Raw genomic sequence first — 16,911 nt, 5'->3', positions numbered from 1 at the left:
GGTCTGCCTGAGGCTCCTTTTCACCTTGAGGGAAACCTACCCTTCCTGTGGGCCCATAAGACCCCCTGTGGCCCAGGCAACCCCCATGCTCCTCTCCGAACATCTGCCCTCACTCACCCTCCTCCACCCCCCACTTTGTGCTGTTCCCACCTCAGGGTCCTTGTGAGTGCTGGGCCCCTGCCTGCGCTCTTTCCTCCAGCCTTTTCATGGCTTGGGCCCTCACTTCCTTCAGATCTTGGTGCAGCTTCTCCTCCCTGTTCCCTCCCTGCTTCTGGCATTGTCTCCCCCATCCTGTTCCATTTTCTCCCCCACCCTTATCACTATCTGACAGTTTGGATGGCATGCCCACAGTGGTCCGTGGGACCTGGGGCAGCTGGAGGGAGCTGAGGGAGCTGGAGGGAGCCACTGAGAGATGAGACTGGGGATCTACAGGGTCTGGTATTTCCCCCAAGGGCATGGGCAGCTGCAGGAGGTTCTAGAGGTCAGGGCTTGGCATTGGGGTGTGCTGCAGCCTGGGAATAAAGGCACCTTCAAGAGTCACTTAAAGAATGAAATGGCCCTGGCTGGGTAGCTCAGTTGATAAGAGCATCATCTTGATACACCAAGGTTGCAGGTCGTACCTTCGGTCAGGGCACATACAAGAATCAATCAATGAAGGCATAAACAAGTGGAACAATAAACTGATGTTTCTCTCACTCTCGGTCTCTCCGTTCTTTCTCTAAAATCAATCAATAAAAAATATGTAAAAGAAAGAATGAAATGGAGATTAGTGATTGCTTGGTGGGGCTGGGGAGGGTGCTGGGGGTGAGGGAGGAATCAGTGCAGTCCCCACTGGACACCCATCCCCTCCCCTCATCTGGAACCCCAGCACTTGCTCTCCCAGCCCCATCAGTGACCCCGGGGACTGGGGGTGTCTATCTACCTCTGTCTCCCCAGCCTGGTGACTCCTGAGGGGTGCACCAGGGCTGAATTCCCCGAGCATTGCCCAGCATGGGGCCACAGTGGGGATGGGGGTGGGCACCAGAGGTGGGGTAGATGCCCTATCTCTGCCCAGCCTCTCTTCCTTGCCACCCACACCGTCAACTGGTTGCCCAGTCCTGCTAGGTAGCTGCCCTGCATCCCTTCTCCAAAGCCAGCTAGGATTTTTGTCTCCCACCCCTGCACCCAGTCTTGGGGCTGCCCCAGCGGCCCCTACAGAAACCAGCAGCCTTGGTCTCGGGGGAGTTGGGAGGACGCAGGTGCAGGGTGGGGCAGGGCAGGGGGCGGGCCTCCTCATTCCCTCCAACACACGCATGGGGGGACCAAGCTCTGGCGTCTGGCCCCTGGCATTTGTCCCTATAACATCCAGGTTCCTCACAGGCCACCCTGCTCCCTGAGAGCCTCTGAGCAGAGGAACCCGTGGAGCCTTGGGGTGTCCATTTCGCTCTAGGGGATCCCGGGACTCTGCAGCAGGATGGGGGGGCGGCCTTCGAGCCCCCTGGACAAGCGGCAGCAGCAGCACCTGAAGGGTGAGCAGGTGTGGGGAAGGTCGGGGTCGGGGGAGGGGGTCGGGGTTGTCAGGTACCTAGAATGCCCTGTTAATGTGAATTCCAGATAATTTTTTTAATGTAAGTATGTCCCAAACTTTTCATGAGGGCATTATTATGCTAAAAAGTAATTCCTTATTTACCTGAAATTCAAATTTAACTGGTTTCATGTACTTTCATTTGGTCAATCTGGTAACCCACCTCAGGGCATGGGTTTTGCGGGACATGGGCAAGGTGGGAGGTGCCTAGCCAGACCTTGGGGGGTGATTCTCCCAAGAAGTAGGGACCAGTAGGTCCCTCTGGGTGGACCTTGGGCACTGAGCAGAAGTTCTGATTTGAGACAGTGAATGATCAGCGCCCTTCATCCTCCACATGGTTGAGTATTTACTGGGTTCTGGGCACTGGGAATACGATGAGCTCATGATATAGATCAGAAAAGAAGGTCAAGTTACCATTACACAAATGGATTCAAAAGGCAATTTCACAAATGTCAGGTTTTTGTTTCTGTAGTGGCTTAAGGCAAAGATTTATTTCTCTTTCCTATGAAGAGGTACAGTGGCAGGCAGGCCCATAAAAGCCAGACAACCCAACTTATTCCATATCAGGTTTCTACAATGTGTGGCTTCTGTGCTACAGAAATGCTGCTGAAGCTCCAGTCATTGAGTCCAAATTCCAGGCAGCAAAATGGACTGTATGTTTTACATAGAGTCGAGAGAGTACATCTTAGGAGAACAGCTTGAAGAACCTTAACAGTTGTGCCATCACCTCTTAGATCAGGATACAGAATACTTCTGTCACCCCAGAAAGTTCCCGTGTACTAGGATAAGGTTTTTAAAAGATTTTGAAAATTTCCCTAGGTAAGAGTGTGGAAACACTTTCAGGTGCAATGAAACTGTTCATTATCTTGATCATGGCAGAGGTTTCTGAGTGTGGACAGGTGTGAAAGTTCATTAAATTCTATGCTTTGTATAATTGAAGTTTGTCATGCATCAGTTATCAATTAAGCCGGAGTCTCTTAACACCCACCCCACCCATGTGGATGGAAACTGGGAGCAGAGGATTAGGGGTGAATGAAATTTGGAGCATGTCTTGTGGGGTAGCTTTGGGGTTTAGGGTGAGGGTAGAAGCCCACCAGTTACTTCCACCCAGTTCTGCCTTCCTTTGGCAGGTGGCCTGATTCAACCACCTCACTGTGCCCTTGTCCCCGCAGGCCAGGTGGATGCCCTGATGAAGAACTTCCTGCCCCAGTACCGCGTGCAGCTGGCAGCCTCAGTCCTGCGGCAGATTTCCCGGGAGCTGGTGCCCCAGGAGCTGGCTCAATGCCAACTGCTGCACAGCAAAGTGGGTGCCACGGACAGGGGTGGGGAGCTGCCGAGTGAGTGAGGCTGCGGACGCTGTCGGTTCACTGTTGGGGGGGAGTGACCCTCCTCATGCCTTTGTCCTTGCTGGTGCCACAACCTGGGGTGATTATAATACTCACTGGCACATCCTGGGACCAATCCCGGGGACAGAGCAGAGACTGAGACAGACCCCACTGCCCTGGAGGGCTCACAGGGGAAAATGACCCCAAACAAGCTAACGTATCATGACACAGGCTAACTTCTGACAGACGCTCAGAAGAGCAAGGCCGCTGTTGGGGGTGGGGAGCCGAGGTGCAGGAGGCCCCTCTGAGCTGAGATGTAAAGGATGAGAAGGAGCCAGATCTGGAGACCGGAATGGGAAGGGCGTTCTAGGCAGAGGGCTCAGCTGGTGCACAAGGCCTGAGGTTGGAGAAAGCTTGCCCTGTGTGAGTGCCACACTCGAGGACCCAGCATGGCTGCTGGACACCCATGGTTTCGCACCTGCAGTTACCTCTTTCCATTCCTCCTTGTACTTCAGCTGCCACATCTTTCAAGAAGCCTTCCTGGATTGCCGTTGCCCCTACCTGAGTCAGGAACCTTCTCTGAGACCCCAATCCTACTGCTTCTCCAGCAAAGCCCCAGGTCATACATTAGTCACCTCCACAGGTCTGGTCAGCAAGGGCAGGGACCGGGCTTTGTCTCCTCTTCCCTGCACCCCCACACCTGATGCCCACAGGGTGTCTACACATAGTAGGGGTGCAGGAATAGTTTATGGATGGAACCAAGGAGCCTGGAGCTCCCTGGTCCCAGCTCCGCATGTCTGCTGAGCTGGCAGTGGCCCCAGGGCTTCCATATGCTCAGCACGACTCAGTCCTCACAAGCCCTGGAGATGGGTCTTTGACCAGCAAGGAAACTGTGGCGCAGAAAGAAAAAGTGACCTGTCCGATGTCACACTGCCAGCAAGAGGCAGAGGCATGATTCGAAGTCGGGGCTCGTACTCCTTACTGACACTGGATCCCCCGCCCCATCAGGGCTCTGAGCCTTCCCACGTCTCTCGGATGGCACTGTGGACACAGAGCCCCTCCCACCCAGAGCCCTCCCTGCCTCTCATGGGGCATCATGGGCCCCCGTGTCACCACCACCTGCCTCTTATGCCACCTGCTGGCACCAGCCACCTGGGCCGGGGCGCAGCTGATGTTGGGTTTCAAGCAGCCTGGAGGGACTTCCCCTTGCTTCGTGTGAGCATTTTATATACTTACTTTATACATAATTTTAATAATAGCATATAACAATATTTTTATGATAATTCTCAGCTGGGAAAAGGTAAGGGAGAATCATTAACCAACAGCCGCCCGGAGTTCCCACCACCCTGCCGAAGAATCAAAACATCACAATTGCAGTTAATTGATGCATGAACCATTCATCGAGCATCATGTGCCCTGTACTTAGTGGCACCTGGGACCCAGTGGGAACTGTCCACGTGGTCTGGACACTGGCCAGTGGTCCTGACATCTGAGGGTTCCTTCTTCTACAGAAGCTGCCCCGAGTCCGTGAGCACCGAGGGCCCCTGATCCAGCTACAGGGCCACCCGCCCCAGTGGCAGCCAATCTTCTGTGTCCTGCGTGGGGATGGCCGCCTGGAGTGGTTCAGCCACAGGGAGGTGAGCCTGTGTCCCTTGGCCTTCAGATTCTCCATCCTGCCCTCCCCAGCGTGGGTTTGGGGCCCAGATACCAGCATAGCTGCCCCTCCTATTTTCAATCATCTCTCCTGAATCAAGGGACCCTGTGTGCTTGGTCTGGTGTAAGTGACCATTTCCTGTTGTGCCAAGTGGGTAGACTGAGGCCCAGGACAGGGGCAGGGGCTTACTCATGGTCACTGGCAGAGCCAAGGTTGAAACCATGTTAGGTCTTTGCATGTCATGCCAATGTCCTGCCTTCTGGCTGGGGAATTCGCTCAGGTCACTCATTGCCCTGGGAGGCAGTATCCACCTCTGTGAAATGAGCGATGATGGTCTACGAGGCAAAGGCTGTACTGATTGGATGAGACAGATAATCCTCCGCTTCAGCACTTGGGACTGGCCCAGCCCATCGCAGAGGCTGGGTCCTCTGCTGTGGAGGAGGGGAAAAGAAGGGGGGGGGGCGGAGAGGGGTGGAAGCAGGGAGGAGAGGGGGAGGATTTCCCCAGCTAACCACAAGCCTCCCCCTGATCCTATGCTGAGACATGAAAGCCACAGTTTAGACCTGCCTCAAAGCAGTTCTGTGGACACCTTTTATAGGAGTATGAAAATGGGGGCCGTCCTCTGGGCTCCGCGGCCCTGACAGGGTACACAGTCCTGACTTCCCAGCGTGAATATCTCCACCTGTTGGACACTCTCTGCCCAGATTCCCCAGGTAAGGCTCCTGGGGACCACGAGAGCAGGTTTCTCTACTTCAGTGCTGTTGACACTGGGGCCCCATCATTCTCTGCAGTGGGGGCCGCCCTGGGCACGGCAGGGTGTGGAGCCGCATCCCTGGTCTCCACGCACTAGATGCCAATAGCAGCCCCCACCCCAAGTGTGACAACTGAATATGCCCCTAGACATTGCCAAGTGTCCCTTGGGGGCCAGCGTTGTTTCTGGGTAAGCATCCCAGCTCGAGAAAGAGAAACACCCTCTCTCATCAGACTGAGAGAGGTAGGTCACTGGACCAGAATCAGAGTAGCAAAGGCTAAAAAGAAAACTGGGTGTTGGCAAGCCTGTGGGGAGGTGGGTGCGGTGGTGGGGACATCTCACAGACCTGGGGCCGGGTGTGTGGTCCGGTCCAGCGTTTCCGGCAGGGCTCTCCCTCCCTCCCTTCCCCCATATTCTCTTCTCCTCCCCCACTCCTTCTCTTTCTTTCTCTTTAACTTCTTTCCTCCCTCCCTCCCTCCCTCCCTTACTCCCTCCCTCCTTCCATTACCTCTTCTCCTTCTCTCCTCCCTCTTCCTTCTCCCTTCCTCCATTGTCCCTTCCCCTCTCCCTCCCTGTCCTCTCTCTCTTCTTCCTCCCTCCCACGATACACTGTGCAGGAACAGGGAAAGGAGCAGCATGACTGCGCTGGATGCGTCTGGTGAGGGCCTGTGTCATCACACTGAGCCTGCCCAGCAGGCAGCCCCATCTCTTGCTACCTAATTCCACAGATGTGCACAGGGTGGCTGAGGACTGTCATACAGTTAGTAAGGGTCAGAGCCAGAACTGTACCCTTTGCTTCACTGAGGAGCTATCTTGCCACCAAATAATGCGCACGCATCAACGGGGACAGTCTACAGAAATGATGAGGATGTTGCCAACATTGGAATCCACCCACATACTGTTGTTTGGGGTTGATTAAATAATATGGCCAGACCCTTAGGAAAAAAAGCTGTGCCGCTGCTGGAGGTGCCCCACATGTGTGCGGGATCAAAAAGGCCACTTAAAGACCAGAAAACTCCATCTTGTCACAACAGTGAACTCCATGAACCTTTGTGCAGATTTTAAAATCCAGAGTAATGTTCCCCAAACTGTTAACAGCTATTATTATCCCTGGGGCCTGCAGTTGAAGGGCTGGGATGACCAGGAAATTCTACCTCCTGGATTTTTGTATTTTTACCACAGTCTGTGTGTATTGCTCTAGAATGCAGAACAAAACACTATGGATATAGGAAACCCAAAATATATTAACCAAAACTAAACTCATTCATTGTGTCCACCCAACTGTTCTAGGTCATTGATAGCACTTTTGAACCTACTTTTGACCCCATTTTATAGGATCAGAGAGATGAAAACTGTGCCCCACACATAGAAAATGGTTTGGCCAAGTTCGAACCTGGGCATGGCTGGCTCCAGCACTCCACGGGAAGCAGGGGCCAGATCACACGCCAACTAGGACAGGTTGCTGGTAGCTGCCTAGGCCACTGTGTTGAGAAGGATGCAGAGGCTGGGAAGCAGTGCTGGGATGGATTGCTCATGTCTGCCCCAAGCACATCTTCCTCTGAGAAGGAGCAGGAATAAGGATACTGTCTTATTATACTGTAGTTATAATAGCATGGATCATGCATATTGAGCAACTGCCTGTGCCAGGGTTTCCTCTAAGTATTTCATGGTTTTCTCCTAGTGAATGAATAATTGTAGAGCAAATGAATGAATGAAGACTTCCTGTCTGCTTTCAGGAGACCGAACACAGGAAGAGCCTGACCCCCTCCTGGAAATGCCTGTGAACTTTCCCCTGTTCCTGCAGCACCCCTTCCGAAGGCATCTCTGTTTCTCTGCAGCCACAGGGGAGACGCAGCGTGTGTGGAGGCTAGCCCTGCAGGGTGGCATCCGGCTTCGTGGCACAGGTGGGTCCCAGGGAAGGTCAGGCAGAGGTGGCACTTGGAGTCCGGCGTCAGACGGCTCTGCCCCCGCGGTCTGTGGGACCCACTCTAAATCGGTTTTCTTATCTATAAAACAGGGTGTGGGGTGGGGGGAGACAGATGGGATAGGGCTGTGATGGGGACACAGTCTTGTGGGAGCGTCCCCTGAGGGATCAGGGAAGGCTAATGTCAAAGCTGGGGTCTGAAAAAGATGAGAGGCTAAACAGGTGATAAAGGGGAGCAGAACCAACTCATACAACTGGGTATAGGCTGTTGACTGAACATACGTAAATGGAGAGGCAGTGGGGTCTGCAGTGCAGCCCGATCTGCGGCTGCCCGCAGGAGAGGCCTTTTCCTACACGGTATAAAGGCTCCTTATGGGCTGATGACTGTCTTGAGGGAGCGTTATCCCTGCAGAGGCCACTTCTTGTGCAAAGGTCTGGAGGTGGGTGATACCTGGGTTTTTGGGACCTGGCAAGGAGGTGGAAGGCTTCCTTCCTCTTGAGGAGCTGGGGAGCTGGGCAGATGTGACAGCAGGGGAGCGGCGGGCAGGCACTGAGGAGCCCCCTCCCCACCCTTACCCCAGTCCTGCAGCGAAGCCAGGCCCCCGCCGCCCACGCCTTCCTGGACGCCATACGGCTCTACCGGCAGCACAAAGGCCACTTTGGCCACGACGACACGACACTGGGCTCAGATGCTGAGGTCAGTGACGTGCAAGCCCGCACCGGGACCCCCAGAAACTCTCTAGGCCCTCAGCGGAGCCCAGGGTCCCCTCTTCTGCAGGTGCTGACCGCGGTGCTGATGCAGGAGTTGCTGCCGGTACTGCAAGCCCAGATCCAGACGGGCTTGCGGGGGACCGGCCGAGCTAGGGCCTGGGCCTGGACAGAGGTACGGGCGGGATCGCGGAGGTGGAGCAGGGACACACGGGGTCCGTGGAGAGGTTGGGGGCCCGATCCGGGCACCCAGCTTTGTTTTTCCCGCCAACCGTTATCTAAACTCTTTCCACATCTTTCTGCATATCTGTCTCTACCCGTCCCTCCACCCCGCCACATTTGTCTCTTGCGCTCCCGGCCCATGGGATCCCCTGGGCTAATCTGGGCAGCTCTTGGATGCAGTTCACGCCGCCGTCCTGGCCGGGGCCTCTGCAGGGCTCCGCTCTTTCCAGCCCGAGAAAGACGAACTGCTCGCGGCCTTGGATAGGACTATCCGCCTGGACGTGGACCACCTTCTGAGTCTGCGAGAGCAAGTATCAGCTAAGCTACTGAGTGAGGCTCCAGGGGCAGGGCCGGGAGAGGCGTGGCCTAGATGGGGTTGATCTACGTGAGGCACATAGCCTAGGGGAAGAATGAAGAACGGGGAAAAGGCTGGTGTAAGGGGCGGGTCCTGGGCACTGTGGGACCTGGTTGGGGCCTGTGAGAAAGACGAGGAGCTGGGTGGTAGTAAGGGGTGGGGCCTAGAATATAGGACCAGAAGACTGGCAGGGGCCAGACCGGAGGATGAAAGGGCGTTGCATGGGGGGCAGGGACAAAGTGAGGCATGGGCGTGGCCTTTAGGTTGACTTGATGGGGCGGGGTCAGGAAAGAGGGCCACTTTGGACTGTGAAAAAGGGGTCAGGCCCGGGATGGAGTGGGTGAGACCCTGTCGCGAGAGTACGGGAGACACTAGCAGTTTAGTTATGTCAGGAGACACTAGCAGGTCAGTTGACACTAGCCGTCTGACCCCGGTTGTTCAGTCAGACGGTGGAGGTGGCTCCCACTCCACTCAGTTACAAAGAGAACGCAGCTGGAATCCGGACTCTGCCTTTCCGGCATGCGCCTCTGAGCAGACCCCACCGCACTCGTAGCCTGTTCATCAGTGAAATGGGGTAGAGAGGATGTTCGGAGTCTGCGTTCCCATCCACTTCACTCTGCTGAGCCAAGGGTCTCCACATGACTCCATTTGCGGAGTACCTTGCGAAGGAGACCCAGGCCAGTGTTTTCCACTCGAAGCCGAGGTCCAGGGCCCCCTGGAGTCGTGCCTGCGCAGAAACGTGGATGCGCAGCTGCCCCGACTCACGCAGACTCTGCTCAACACCGTGGAAGCAGCGCTCGCGGCGGTGCAGACACTCCTAGTCCAGGGCATGGACCGCCTGTCTCGCCACCTGCGTGGGAGCCCCTCCAGCACCCGGCTGCGGAAGGAGGTGAGCTCTAGGGGTGAGGGTTATTTTGGGCGGAGTGTAACTTCATAGAAGAGTTGCGTGAATGAACCTTGCATTTGTTTTTTGACAACTTTCTCTTTTGAAAAACTTCGTAACAACTTTTTTTCTAGGATGCATTTTATTTATTATGGACTGCCATGATATATGGTCATTAGGGCCCAGGGTTTTTTTTTTAAATTAAAAATTTAAAAAATTACCAATGAGAGAGAGAGAGAGGGGAATGAAGGGAAGGAAGGAGAGAAGCGGGGAGAGAGAGGAAAGAACATCAACTTTTGGTGCTCCACTTATCCATGCAGTCATTGGCCAACCGCTGCATGTACCCGACAGGGGCTTGGAGCTGCAACCCTGGTGATTTGGGATAACGCTCCAAGCAACTGAGCTACTTGGCTGGGGTGTGGGGGTGGTGTGCAGTTTAAATCGCAGGGAAGGAGTAAGATGACAAGAGTAGCATTTTATAATATCAGTCTGGAGCCACCTTACCCCCAAATTCTTACTCCCGACATTCATTTGTTTAGCCGGAGCCCACCCTGTCCCCAGATAATTCTGTTTTATGCAGGTGGCTCAGTCCTTCTGGTATTAAATGACCTCTACTATACAACAAGAAACCTTCAACTTGTTAAGCCTCTATTTCTTTTTTTTTAAGATTGTGTTTATTTTTAGAGGGGGGGAGGGAGGGATAAAGGGAGGGAGAGAAACATTATTATGTAGTTGCCTCTCATATGCCCCCTACCGGGGACCTGGCCTGAAACCCAGACAAGTGCCCTGACTGGGAACCAAACCGGCGACCCTTTGGTTCGCAGGCCCATGCTCAGTCCACTGATCCACACCAGCCAGGAAAGCATCTATTTCATAACCACCTCTTCCAGGAACTTTCCTTGGCCTCTCTCTGTCCTTGCAGCTGCCTGCACTTCTCTCTTCATGAAGGCATTGATACACCATTGTGGTTGATTCTCTATCTCCCCCAACTTTTCTGTGAGCTCCTTAAAGGCACAGATGGTATTAGATTACTCTATTTATGCAGGCCTAGGGTCTAACACAGAGAAGCTGTCAGGTGGTTGGGGTAAGTCTCACAAGAGCTGAGTATGCTCATTTCCCCTCAGTCATGCCAGTACTGCATATTATCATTTTTCCAGGTTTTACCACTTTATGTCTATCACTCCATACCTCACTGTTAGTTTTATTGCGCATTTTTGTAGTAATAACCAAAGTAAGGTGTGTTTCCATTTGTGTTTTTCCTTTGATGAGTTGGCTGTGAGGTCTTAGACCCTGTTTTTCCATCAGTTGGTGGTGTTTTTCTCATCTGACTGCCATTGGAGCACAGGTTTACTCATTCGGTGAGATGCCGTGGGATCCAGAGCTGATGCGGATCTGCTACCATGAGGCTGAGCAGAGCCGGGGCCACCTGGGGCAGCTGGTGGCAGCATTTGGCTTCTCTGGAGTACGAAGTCTGGTGTTTGGGGCCCAGGATCTCTCACAGCAGGTGTGGGGGAGGGGGAGGTGGGGAGGCAAGGGCAGCAGCCTTCACTGAGCAGGTGTCAGGTGCATCCTCTGGAGATCATGGTGACCGAGACAGACCTGGCCTTCTCTCGCTTGGCTCCCAGTGTCATGTGGACATGAGCCCATGACCAGGCAGCAACCACATGTGGGGGGAAGAGCTGTGATGGGGATGCACAAGGTGCTGTGGGAGCCCTGAGGACACTCCTGATTCCCCTCACGGGCTGGGGGACTTTCAGGAAAAGAGGGCTTCCAAGCTGGGGCAGCAGTGGGACAAATGGCAGTTGGGGCACATCCTGGCCAGAGGGAACAGTGTGTATACATGCTGGGAAGTGAGAAAGCTTGTCTGCCTTTGGGGAAAATAAAGCAGTTTAGAGACATTGGGCTGTAAGTTTCAAAGGAGAGCAGAAAGGTGGGAAATGTGCCAGTGAGGTGGGTGGGCATATGGGTCAGAGCCCTCAGTATGGGCTTAAAAGGCTGGGCTCTGTCAAAAGGGCCATGGGAAGCCATGGTAGGTGTGTAAGCTGGGGAGGGTTGTGACCAAATTCAAGGTTAGGAAGCCCCTCCTGCCGTGGGGAGCAGGGGCTGTCAGGGTCAGGAGTGGAGGAGGCCTGAACTAGCTGGGTGCTATTGGTGGAGAGAAGCAGGTGTGTTTTGAAGGCCAAGGAGTTGGGACCTGCTCACAGATGTGGCAAGTGAAAGGGGCAGGAGGCTGAACTCTGGCCAGCTCTCTGCCCCCCAGGCTGGCACCCTGGCATCCTCCTCCAGAGGGGAGGATGCTTTCTACCAGTTTGCACATAGGTCCCCACTTGACTGGATGATCCTTAGGTTCTGAGAGGAGGAGGCGCTACCAGTATTTCAGGAAACAAGAAGTTGGGGGAAGAGGCTGGTAGGGACAGATGGGATGCTGAGAAGGTGTCAGCTGGGCAGGAACAAGGCTGATGAGGCCAGAGCGTGGATTCCCCAGGAGTCATCCCAGTTCCTGCTCCCACAGCTCATGGCTGATGCCGTGGCCACCTTCCTGCAGCTGGCCGACCAGTGTCTGACCACGGCCCTGGACTGCATCCAGGCTGCGCAGCAGCTGGAGAAAGTCAGGGGGCGTGTGCTAAAGGTGAGGCCCGTGAAGGGGAGGGCTTGGACATGGGCCTGGGTGCCCAGATAGCCACTGGACTGGCCACTGTGTGTGTCACGCAGAAGTTCCAGTCGGACAGTAGCTCAGCGCAGAGGAGGTTCATCCGCGGGTGGCAGATCTGCATCTTTTTGCCCTTTGTGCTGAGCCAGCTGGAGCCAAGCTGCAAAGCAGTGAGTGAATGGGGGGTCTGCAGGCAGGTCCTGCAGGATGACCAAACATCCATGTCTCTCTGCGGAGCGGGCAGAGTGCTCGCTTTCTCACAGAACCACTGAGATAATTGGAGACTTTTGTTCCCTGAGCTCTGGGGTTCTACTGGGGTCCCACGATGCTCTCTGCTTTTCCCATGACAGTGCTTAATAACTGCCACTTGAGAGCTGGGGTGAAGGCACATGCATCACATACTAGCTGGCAACATAGCTTTCAGATAAGAGAGGAGGCAGGGGGAGTATGTGCATTTGCGTGTGCCTGTGTGTGCAGTGGGGGGTGGCAGAAGGTCACAGAGGCTCTCCCTGGGAAGATGATGCTTGAGAGGCAGTGAGCTGAAGGCATGAATCATGTCCTGGGGAAGGGTATTCCAGGCAGAGGGCACAGCATGTACAGAGGTCTTGAGGAAGGCCTGTGCCTGGTGTGTTGGGGGAACAGCGAGGAGGCCAGTGTGGCTGGAGGTTGGTGAGCGAGGTGGTGGAAAGAGATGCGAGGGGTCACAGGGGCCTGGCCACACAGGGCTTAAGGGCACTGGCCAGGGGTTGGCCTCAGGTCAGGGCTGGAGCTGCACCCACAAAGCTGCCCACCCCTCCAGCCCAGCCCACACCCATCTGCGTTCCAGGAGCTGCCTGAGTTTGAAGGGGAGGTTCTTGCTGTGGGCAGCCCTGCCCTGACCATCGAGGGCATCTATGAGGATGTCATTCGGGGGGCCCTGCTGCAGAGGATTGACAGAGGTGAGCCCACCCCCTATGGCTCAGGGGGTCCTGGTGAGCCCTGGCTGTGTCTACTGAGCCCACCATGGTCCCCATTGCCTCACTTCCTGTGAACACTAGCCTGTTTACTGAAGGTCCGGACTGGGACAGAGGTGGACAAGCCTAGAGGTGCAGTGATGGAAGCTCCCTGAATGAGGGCATTGGAACGGGGCTCTCAGGGGGTGTGGGACTTCTCAGAACTCAAAAACTGCAGATGGACATTCACGTGTAGCCTTTCAATAATCACTGCCCATGTTTCTGCTGGCTGACACTGAGGGCCCAGGAATTCTTGGACTTGGGGTAAACCTCACAGGATCTCCTGCCTTGGGGAAAGGCTCCGGAACCACCTCTCCTCCCTCCTGCTTTGCCTGTTCACTCATGATGCAATGTCTGTCACTGTTGCCACGTGTGCATTAACTTGAGGCAGAGCAGTATGCGATGGAGATTCAGAGAATGTCACCACGTCCACGCAGCCAACACAGGAAGGAAAAAGACAGCAGGAGAGGAGGCTGGGGGATGCCAAAGTGGACATGCAGGGGCTTGAATGACAGGCAGAGGAGTTTAAACTTTTTTGGGCGGGCAACAGGAAGTCATGGAGGGCGTGTGAGCAGAAGGTGACAGTGGCTAGACCAAAAATGAGGGAGGAGGCTGAGGGGATGGTCCTGGGGACAAATGATGGGCCCAAGCAGAAACAGCCACCGAGAGGATGGAGCCCAGTGATGAGGATGAGGATGAGGCAGGAGCAGAGGTGTCAGAATTGCTGGCCTGGGTGTCACCAAATCCGAGGGAGGGGGCACAACCTGGGGGTGGGGGGCAGAGAAAGGGGAGGCATCCCGAATGTGTTCGAAGGACACGGAGAGGAAGAAGGGACATGGCCAGAGCAGTTTGAGAGGTGGCAGCAGGGCTCTGGGAGCTAGGAAGTAAGGGTGAGGATGTGGCACCATTTACGGGTAGCCACTTTAAATGGAAAAAGGCTATTCTCTGATTGGAAAAGAAAAATCCAGAAACAGGTCACACCTCCATTTCCAGGGGCTTTCCATGTCCCCGGGGGTTCGGTTATCAATGAATCTGTGACATCTGCAGTGTTGGGGGGTGGAGCTGGTAGCATCCGCATCAGTGAAGATGTCTGCCCTGGGCACAGGCAAGGAGAGAGGCTCAGAGAAGCCACTTGTTCAGGTTCCTGCTTGAGCCATTGCCTCCATCCTTTGCCCTCTTGTGGCTTCTGTGGGAAAATGCATGGAAGCCCTTTGATGTCAAGGCTTCTCCAGGTGAGTCCAGGGGTTATTTGTTGTTTTAGAATTGAAAAAGGCCCTGGGTGCCAGTGATGTGTCCTGTGCTCCAAATGGCTGCTCAGAAGTCCCATGGAACCAGGTGGAAGCAGGTGAGGACCTCACAGGTTCTTGGGCTGTGCCAGTGAATTTCTGGGGGTAGGGAGGCCTTTACAGAGTGTACGGGATGGTTAAAAGTGTCAGTTCCTGTCCTGACCAGTGTGGCTCCATTGGTTGGGCATCTACCCACAAAGCAAAAGGTTGCCACTTTGATTCCCAGTCAGGGCACAAGCCTGGGCTGAGGGTTCTGTTGTTGGTTGGGGGCGTGCGAGAGGCAACCAATCGATGTTTCTCTTACACGTCGCATTTCTCTCCCTCTGTTTCTCCCTCCCTTGCCCTCTCTCTAAAAATAAATGAATAAAATCTTTTTAAAAAGTGTAGGTTCCTGGATGGAACAGCATCTGCCTGTCCCCTGACGTGGCTGGTCTGGCCAAGCTCATGGTAAACAAGGGCAGTGGGAGACGGAGAGGGACCCTGCAGGCCCAGGATCTGACATGCACATGAGTTTTTGTTCCATCTCATGTGGCCAAAACTCAGTGGGGCCTCCCTCAGCAGCTACTAGTCCCCAGCTCTGCAAGGAGAGATTGTGGTGATGGGACCGACCCCTGGGTTCACCATGAGCAAGGGCTCTGCAAGATGGGAGCAGGGATTCCAGAGTGGCTCACAGCTCCTTGGGAACTGCCATGAGGGCCTCCGGGCCCCGCCCAGCTAAATTGCTCCCATGTTCTTCACCCACAGAAACTCTGAGATAGTAGACGTGCATTGTTTTCAGCTGCTAATTAAAAAATATATATTTTATTTATTTTTAGAGCGAGGGGAAGGGAAGGAGAAAGAGTGGGAGAGAAACATCAATGTGTGGTTACCTCTTATTGTGTCCCCCCTACTGGGGAGCTGGCCTGCAACCCAGACATATGCCCTGACTGGGTATTGAACCCGTGACCCTTTACTTCACAGGCCTGTGCTCAATCCACTGAGCTACCTCAGCTGCTTGTTTTGGGGGCCATTTTTTTAATGCAGCTATAACTAACTAATGCATATCTGGGACAGTTTCCCACAGTCAGTTGCTGCAGATAAACTGGTATCACACATACATGGGGATAAACAAAGATTAAGCGGTTGTACAAAGACTTCTGGGTGTCAGAATGTTTTTTGATTTGCAACTGGCAGTGAGAATTGGTAGGTGAGCTCCCTAATATATTCAACCAGAATCCAAGTGATGATAGCTTTTGCTTCTAGTCTTTCCCTCTAACAGGTAATGTCACAGGGTACGACCTCAAACTTACTTTTCAGGTGAGTGCAGGTCTTTGTGGGTAAACCCCCAATGTGAAATCTCATGGTTGAGAGCATGCGTGCTTGTCTTCCCAGTAGTGGTCTCCAGAGCTCTCTCCATCAGTGTGGTCCCCCCTGGTTGATCCCCTCACCTACGTGCAGGTGGCCCATCTCCCCACAGGCTGCACAGGCTGTCAGATGACTGAGAATTTCTCATACCTTTTGGGTGGCAGATGGTGTCTCGGTGTCATTTTTATGAGCACTTCTCCTTGGAGGTGAAGATAAGCATTTTTTCATGTGTTTAGGAGCTGTGTTTAGCTTCTCTCGAAGCTCCTTCCTCTTTTTGGCTCACTTATGTTCTAGATGCTTATAAATTAAGTTTTTTATTGATAGTATCCCATTTACTGAGCATTTATTATGTGCCAAGCATTTGATGTGTCTAATTTTTTAGCCTCCTTATGATACTTTCCATTTTACAGATGAGGAAACTGAGGCTCAGAGAGGGACTTGCCTCAAGTAGCCAGGCACCTGCACTGAGGTCCAGCCCCTCTGTCCACTGCTGCCTCCAGAAACATTCAGGAGCTGATCCTGCCTACAGCCATCCTCGTTACCGGTGGACAACTGTCTACTGGTGGAATTTCTGAGTCATGTGAATGATCTCAAGGCTTTTATAACCACCTCTCCTGCACCTCATTCCTTTTCCAAAAGGCTGTGCCTTTTTATATTCCCACCAGCAGCATTTGTGCATATCCTCCATATCCTTTCCAAACATTGGGGATTTTCATGAAAGAAGAAAAGTCAATTTCATAGGCACACACATTTTACTTTTTTATTTTGAATTTCTTTGATGACTAAAATAAATCTAAAAATGCTTATTGGGCATGTATATGTTTATGCATTTCTTTTTAAGTTGAATTGCCTGTTCATGGTTTTACTTACTTTTTTCTTCAGGAGATTTGATCTTTTTCTTTAAGATTTTATTTATTTATTTATTTTTAGGGCGATGGAGAAGGGAAGGAGAAAGAGAGGGAGTGAAACATCAATGTGTGGTTGCCTCTAGCACACCCCATACTGGGGATATGGGCTACAACCCAGGCACATGCCCTGACTGGGAATCAAACCTGGGAAGCTTTGGTTCACAGGCCTGCACTCAATCCACTGAGCTACAACAGCCAGGGCTATCTTTTTCTTATTAATCTTCGATAACTCTGTATTTTGTGTCATGTTACAGATATTCGTCTCAGCTTGCTGTTGGCCTTTTGGGTTCGTTTACTTGCTCCAAATTTTAACTTGGTATCAAGTTTCTCAGGCTGAGAGAACTT

General features: G+C 53.4%; 1 protein-coding gene across 4 annotated transcripts; it reads left to right on the top strand.

Moving 5' to 3' along the window:
• Positions 1-1,414: 1,414 nt before the first annotated feature.
• On the top strand, positions 1,415-16,475 carry NIBAN3 (niban apoptosis regulator 3). Of its 4 annotated transcripts, XM_037141991.2 has the most exons (15): positions 1,415-1,508; positions 2,737-2,867; positions 4,401-4,526; positions 5,142-5,256; positions 7,031-7,198; positions 7,800-7,915; positions 7,997-8,101; positions 8,316-8,478; positions 9,202-9,392; positions 10,732-10,890; positions 11,899-12,015; positions 12,099-12,206; positions 12,863-12,974; positions 14,290-14,373; positions 16,069-16,475. In XM_037141991.2, the coding sequence occupies exons 1-15, from the start codon at positions 1,454-1,456 to the stop codon at positions 16,107-16,109; spliced, it is 1,791 nt and encodes a 596-aa protein (XP_036997886.2). In that variant the 5' UTR covers positions 1,415-1,453; the 3' UTR covers positions 16,110-16,475. The 4 variants fall into 4 exon arrangements, with proteins under 4 accessions (XP_036997886.2, XP_053524095.1, XP_036997885.2 ...); XM_053668120.1 differs by having other exon boundaries at positions 7,133-7,198; positions 7,800-8,101; XM_037141990.2 differs by having other exon boundaries at positions 7,800-8,101.
• The last annotated feature ends 436 nt before the right edge of the window (positions 16,476-16,911 follow it).

Source organism: Artibeus jamaicensis, unplaced genomic scaffold (assembly GCF_021234435.1).
Source record: "Artibeus jamaicensis isolate MK-2021 breed Jamaican fruit bat unplaced genomic scaffold, CSHL_Jam_final contig_477, whole genome shotgun sequence".
NCBI lineage: Eukaryota > Metazoa > Chordata > Mammalia > Chiroptera > Phyllostomidae > Artibeus > Artibeus jamaicensis.
This window is presented reverse-complemented; position numbering and strand designations above follow the sequence as displayed.

Coding starts and splice junctions, on each gene's coding strand:
- NIBAN3 (XM_037141990.2), top strand. CDS start 1,454: ATGGGGGGGCGGCCTTCGAGCCCCCTGGACAAGCGGCAGCAGCAGCAC. Junction 1,509..2,736: donor GCAGCAGCAGCACCTGAAGG/GTGAGCAGGTGT, acceptor TTGTCCCCGCAG/GCCAGGTGGATGCCCTGATG. Junction 2,868..4,400: donor GCCAACTGCTGCACAGCAAA/GTGGGTGCCACG, acceptor CTTCTTCTACAG/AAGCTGCCCCGAGTCCGTGA.